The 6,982-nt window shown below is 33.2% G+C and overlaps 1 protein-coding gene across 1 annotated transcript; it reads left to right on the plus strand.

Moving 5' to 3' along the window:
• Positions 1–1,857: 1,857 nt before the first annotated feature.
• On the plus strand, positions 1,858–4,242 carry LOC106328508 (fasciclin-like arabinogalactan protein 16). The gene is made up of 2 exons (XM_013766961.1): positions 1,858–3,272; positions 3,895–4,242. The coding sequence occupies exons 1-2, from the start codon at positions 1,991–1,993 to the stop codon at positions 3,951–3,953; spliced, it is 1,341 nt and encodes a 446-aa protein (XP_013622415.1). The 5' UTR covers positions 1,858–1,990; the 3' UTR covers positions 3,954–4,242.
• Positions 4,243–6,982: the final 2,740 nt, after the last annotated feature.

Here is a 6,982-nt window from a genome sequence, read left to right on the forward strand (position 1 = left end):
TTCTGATTTAAAAAAAAATAAAAACAACAAATGGTTATTTTCAAATAATGGATGTAATTTACATTATACTATCATTTAACAAGTATTAGATACGTTTTGATATATCATATGTTCTATTTCCAGAAAAAAATAAATTGTTAAACATCAATATCATCTAGGTTAAGTATACTAACAGCACAAATTCAAACATCACAAAAATATTTACATAAACATTATAATATAATAATTTAATCAAAAAATACAATTCAAAAAAACAATATTCAAAAGAATAGTTATATACTTAATATTTGAAAATCAGATATTTTTGCTAAAATTGTACTTACCTGGCCAAGGAGATCGACCATCTTTTTACGGATCGATCGATTGTTGAGCATGTGGTAGATCCGAAAATACTCTGCAGTTTAATTAAATATCTAAAACATTTATTCCATCACTCAACAGATAGTTTTGCTAAATATGATAACTAGATAGCCAACAAAATTACAAAAAATATTTAAATAGTAAAAAATATGTTAATTTAACGTGTTAAAATTTAAAAATAAATTTTAATTATGACATGCATCTTAACATTTATATAAATATATATCATGACCTAAATATAAATAATTTAACAACTTAAATTAGAAAAAAATAAAAATCCCGGACGTAGCCCGGATTAATCCCTAGTAATCTACACAGAAATGATTTGTAATATCTAACCACAGGAAACAAGTTTTTACAGTTATGCAGCAGTTGTCAATAGCAAATCGACCGTATGTTAAATATGAAACCCACAAACCAAAAATGCACAGAGAACCCGTATATGAAATCACCAATGGTATAAAAATCTTATACAGAATACAATTAATGCAGATTAGTATTGATTTTTTTACTAAAAAATAATATTCCATCTGTTCATAAATATAAGATGTTTAGGAAAAAACACACATATTAAGAAAATTATTTTTTTGTCTAGAAATTATCATTGAAACTATAAAATAATTATATTCAACCAATTACAAAATAGATTATTAAATATGATTGATTACATAGTTTTTAATAAAGTAAAAGTTGCCTAGAAAGTTGAAAACATCTATATTGGAACATCAAATTTTTTTGGAACATCCTACGTTTAGGAATAGAGTTATTATTGAATTACAACATTGAAGGTAATTAACATGACCAGACATACATTACGACTAAGGGTCTTCCGGCAAATTTTTTTTTTTAAAAAATAATTATTTTAAAATTTATGATAATAATATTTCTAACTAACTCAAATCTTATCATGACAATGCTCTCAGCTAATATTTTTAAAAATCGCCAATGAAAGCTAATGTGTTAGCTCAAGACATCTTTTTACGTTCTATGAGTTAAAAATATTTGAACATAAAAGAGGTGGTACAGATTTTTAGTTTTTACATCTAACGTGTTTTGTGTGTCTCAATACATTCTCAAGAACCTTCGAAAAAGTGCTTGCTACGAAACATGTAATATTTGTACCAATGAAGCTTAATTAGGATCATACTATAAAATTCGAGGTTAACACATCGGGTTATCAGTTTAATTTTGCAAATCATTAGTGACTGACAACTAATTATTGGATTTACAATTGTTTGAGTCGTACGTCTTGAATTGCAAACAAAATAACCGATTTTTTTAAAAGAAGAATACAAAGAGGGAAAGTTTTTACTTTAAAGTGTAGTTCAGATAGTTGACAAAAAAACAGTAAAGTTCAGATACTGTATCGATTCATAAACAGACACGAAAGCTCGAAGACAGAGAGAGACAGTGCTGAGTTGTTGAACAGAACCAAGTAGAAGACTCTGACCAAAGAAGAGGCTTCAAGTTTGTTATAAATCTGAACAAATAGACCCCACTATTTACATTCACCAATATTAAAAAGAAAGAAGAAATTTCACATCAGCATCAGAATCTCTCAATCCCCTTCTTCACAAGCTTCCTTCTTTCTTCACATTGCCGACACTTCATTCCTCTCTTTCCATCGCCGATGGCTTCTTGCTACGGCGTCTCAAAGCTCCTTCTCATTCTCTTAACCACCTCCATTGCCACCGCATTACCCGTCACCAAAGCCGTGTCGGGTCAAATAAACTCCAACTCCGTCCTCGTAGCTCTCCTCGACTCTCACTACACAGAGCTAGCCGAGCTAGTAGAGAAAGCCCTCCTCCTCCAAACCCTCGAAGAAGCAGTTGGTCGACACAACATCACAATCTTTGCACCGCGCAACGACGCCTTGGAACGTAACCTCGACCCTCTCTTCAAATCTTTCTTGCTCGAACCAAGAAACCTCAAATCGTTACAAACACTCTTGATGTTCCACATTCTCCCTCGCCGTGTCTCTTCTCCTCAATGGCCTTCCCTCTCTCATCACCACCGTACTCTCTCCAACGACCATGTTCACCTAACCGTCGACGCTCCCACCCTCCGGTTAAAAGTAGACTCCGCAGATATTATCCGTCCCGATGACGTCATTAGACCCGACGGCATCATCCATGGGATCGAACGTCTCCTCATCCCTCGCTCAGTTCAAGAAGACTTCAACAGCCGCCGTAGCCTCCGGTCAATCTCCGCTGTTTTACCTGAAGGAGCTCCGGAGGTCGACCCAAGAACCAACCGTCTCAAGAAGCCACCGCCTCCCGTCCCCGCCGGAGCCCCACCCGTTCTCCCGATCTACTCCGCCATGTCACCGGGCCCATCTCTAGCTCCGGCTCCAGCTCCCGGACCCGGAGGTCCACGTCACCACTTCAACGGCGAGGCTCAAGTCAAAGACTTCATCCACACTCTCTTGCATTACGGTGGCTACAATGAGATGGCTGACATTCTCGTCAACCTAACCTCCCTAGCCACCGAGATGGGTCGTCTCGTCTCTGAAGGCTACGTTTTAACCGTCTTGGCTCCTAACGACGAAGCCATGGCTAAGCTCACGACGGATCAGTTGAGCGAGCCAGGTGCTCCTGAGCAGATTGTGTATTACCATATCATACCGGAGTATCAGACGGAGGAGAGTATGTACAACGCCGTTAGGAGATTCGGGAAAGTGAAGTATGATTCGTTGAGATTCCCACACAAAGTGTTGGCTCAAGAAGCTGATGGCTCTGTTAAGTTCGGACACGGTGAAGGCTCTGCTTATTTGTTTGATCCTGATATATACACCGACGGTCGGATCTCAGTTCAGGGTATTGATGGAGTTTTGTTTCCGGTGGAGGAGACGCCGGCGACGGAGATAAAACCGGCTGCTCCGGTCTTTAAAAAAGTTGCGAAATCAAGAAGAGGTAAATAAAATTTTCAGTCTTTGACTTTGTTACTTTTCTCTTATAGCAAGTTTTAGATTATGATTTTTTTTTGGTTCATAAATATTTAATTTTGACAGCTAGGCTAGCATTTCATCATTGTTTGTGTCATAGATTGTCAAAAATCTTGTTCTACCACTTGGTGTAGTATGAAACATTAGTTAAATAGATCAGCGGCCATGAGTTTGGTCGTTCGATGAGAGAGTACAAGTAAGTAAACACGTGGGATTTGGAATAAAGCAGAGACGTGTAAGAGTGTGGAGACAGAACTATCTTAACAAATTTTGTTTTTTTTATTCAAAATATTGGCTTCTTTTTATTTATAACTATAACCCACCGACGCACAATCACATTATAATCATTAAATTAAGGAAAAAATGTTTTTTTTTTGTTCTTTCTAAAAGACAAGCTGCGAGACACAATTGGTCGTTAGCGACAGCTTGTGTTTATTTTTACTAAACCTCAAACCAAACTCTTCTGTCTTTCTGTATTTTAGATTTGTTTTTATTTAAAATACTAAACAATTTTTAGTTTGTTTCTAATCAGGTATTCGTTGTACTCAATCATTTACAAAAGTTAATTATGATCTGATATTCTATTGCAGGTAAATTGATGGAGGTAGCTTGTAAAATGATGGGATCACGGTTTACCTCGTGCCAATGATTTTACACGTTATGAACAAAACAAAATAAGCCAGAGCTTTCAAATTCTTGAATCTGTAAACATCTGAAGAACATAATTGAATATGTAAATGATGTGATTTTTGGTTCGTTGCAGTTTTCATGTCCTTTTTGTAATTTTTATATTAAAATATATAAATACATGAACGGTAGATTTTGATAAAGTTTGTTATATGGGGTGCGTGAAAAAGTAGTAGGAGTTAGAGACATCAATGTAATACACGCTATACAAGTATATGGAATAATAAAGGAAGGATCCATTTGTGTGCCTATTTATTCCATTCTGAACTATCAACTATTGATATCATTTTGTATAATACTATAAGATATAAAATGCCTGTCGAATATTTTATTGTGTGACTGGACATGGTAGTTACAATGTACATAATGTAATACTGTTTTTTTCATTCACCTGGTATTAAAGTCAGCCACTTTGTTTATTGTTTATGCAATACCAAACAAAAATATTTTGTCGTCGCCAAAAATAATTATAGAAAAGAAGAATCATTTGATTATAAATGTACCACTTTACTAATAAGGGTTATCACTCACTCTTTGGCATATCGACTATTTATAAGTACCATTAGATTAGTACTACTTGCTTATACAAAGCTATAATAAGAAAAGGAACGTGTCCTTGTGTATAGCAAGATTTCTATCTTTCACAGCTTAGGACACGAATCTTGAATGTTACTATTAAGACGGTGAAGATATTAGGAAGAACTGAAGAAGTGGGGACTGGCCACGAGGGCAGGTGAGCTGTGGGCGTCATGTAATAAAAGTCAGATTCTCTTGTCATTAGCAAATTAATATTACTTCCTAATAAGCTTCTAGAGTCAAAGTCAAACGTTATCATTATTTATCATCTGTTTTAATGTGACTGCATTGTTATGCAATAAGTCTTTTTTTGTGTAAAGGAACAATGCAATAAGTCTGCCTATTAAACATTGCAAGGATTAAAAGACTAAGAGGGCACTTACCATTGTTTAAACATATAATCTTGAATGGTGGTTACTTGTAGTATTTGAAGAATTAAAATCTTAGGAGTGAGTAGTGAGTAGGTCTTATCCGTTTTGAACGTGCCATGTTCGGACTTAACAAACTCCTATTAGTCAAACCAACACTATTAACAACTCCAACGTTAGATATTATATATCAACTTCACAACCTTTACCCATTATCATGCAGAAGCCACTATAGCAACTTATACCCAACGTGATCATCAAAACTAGCTTGGCCAAAAAACCGGAACCGAAGACCCAAACCAGAACCGAACCAAAATATCCAAATCCGGAACCGGACCGAAACCCTCAAATACTCGAGTGATTTCTATATTTCTATATACGAAATAACCAAACCGAACCGAAACCGAATCGAAACCGAATCGAAACCGAATATATATAAAATATTAATTGTATATACAAATAACATAATTATATATATTTATAATTTAAATTTTATATTAAAAGTAACCAAAAATATTTGAAGAAAATTAAATTGTTATAAAATACCCAAACTACGCGAAGATTCTTATAGTATGTGGATATTTTTATTCAAAATATCTAAACTAATCTGAAATATCCGAGATTTTTATCCGAATCATCCTAGTAATTTGATATTTTACCCAAAATACCCCATATTTAATCCGAATTATCCGAAATAACCAAACCAGAACCAAATAAGAACAAAATTTTCGGCTTATTTCCGATTTCTACTTTTATTATCAGAATCGATTCCGAAACAACCTAAACCGAACCCAAACCGAAAACATGTCATGCAGTAAATGGATCTTCTAATCCCTTATCTGAACTACCTGATACTCGAAATACCTAAACCGACACCCAAAATGCCCATGCCTAATCAAAACGATAAGACATTTGTCCGCATCGTTGTGGTCATGTGATAGATGAGACATGAAAATGTGTTACAATACTTTTTATGGGGTTCAAGTTTTCCTCGAAAAAAATCACAGCTATATGAAATATTTGGGATTGAGTTTCAAAACATAGGGTATGAATGGGGACCACGGAACGGCGAGAAATAATGCATTCCCTAACGTTCCTAAAAAATATCACCATTCACAAGGAATAATTTTTTCTTCTCATTTCCTACCATTCTTTTTTTTGTAAAGAAATAAAGAACAAAAATATTTCTTGTTAAATTTGAGAAGGAACAACCATTTCTTTTCATTCCTGCAATTTTATTCTTTTACGTTCCTTTTCTATTTGTTCTTCTTGTTTATAGATTTTATTTTAGTCGAAAAGCATTCTTGGATAGAAAATGTGAAAATCAGTTCACTTTTTATCACTAAAAACTATTTTTCCAGACTAATCGGATTAGCTAATATCTATATTATTAAAAGAGAAGTACCCATTTGAAAATGTTCTTACTTCATTAATTAAACTCCCTTTTTTTTTGCTTCTCTTTTTCAATTGCATTTATGAAATATCCTAAATCGAATAAAACTGCCTAATTTATTACTTGTCTTTTCAGTTACATTAATGAAATATGCTTAAATGAATTTAAACTTCCTATTTTATTGTTTGTCTTTTTCAGTTACCTTAATGAAATATTCTTAAATAAATTTGGACATAATGTCATTTAATCAACCAAAAAAACTCATGAGTTATCCTTACGTGCATAATTTTAATAATGGAGATTTTTAAAAACGTGCATCATTAAAATGTTACCTAAAACATGCAGCACTAATAAATAACATGCATCAATAAAACTAGAATTTGACTCAGACAATTGTACGGATATTATTTTCAGTTGATTAAATTTAAAAATAATTATGTATTCAAAAAATATTTAAGAATGACTATGTTTTTAAAAATTATATGGTATTATTTGCTCATAACTCATTTGTCATTTGATAAATTATTTGAAAGAAAATTTTAGCATAATATAACTCAGTTGTCATTTGCTAAATTTAAGGTTTTTATTTCTATTTTTTATTATTTAATTATAATATTTTCATTTTATATTTGAAAGATAAATGAATTTTCTTTC

This window comes from Brassica oleracea, chromosome C3 (genome assembly GCF_000695525.1).
Source record: "Brassica oleracea var. oleracea cultivar TO1000 chromosome C3, BOL, whole genome shotgun sequence".
Classification (NCBI taxonomy): domain Eukaryota; kingdom Viridiplantae; phylum Streptophyta; class Magnoliopsida; order Brassicales; family Brassicaceae; genus Brassica; species Brassica oleracea.

Excerpts from the sequence above, each read along its gene's own strand:
- LOC106328508 (XM_013766961.1), top strand. The coding sequence starts at position 1,991 with ATGGCTTCTTGCTACGGCGTCTCAAAGCTCCTTCTCATTCTCTTAACC. Across the intron at positions 3,273-3,894 it reads AGTTGCGAAATCAAGAAGAG|GTAAATTGATGGAGGTAGCT; the intron begins GTAAATAAAATT and ends ATTCTATTGCAG.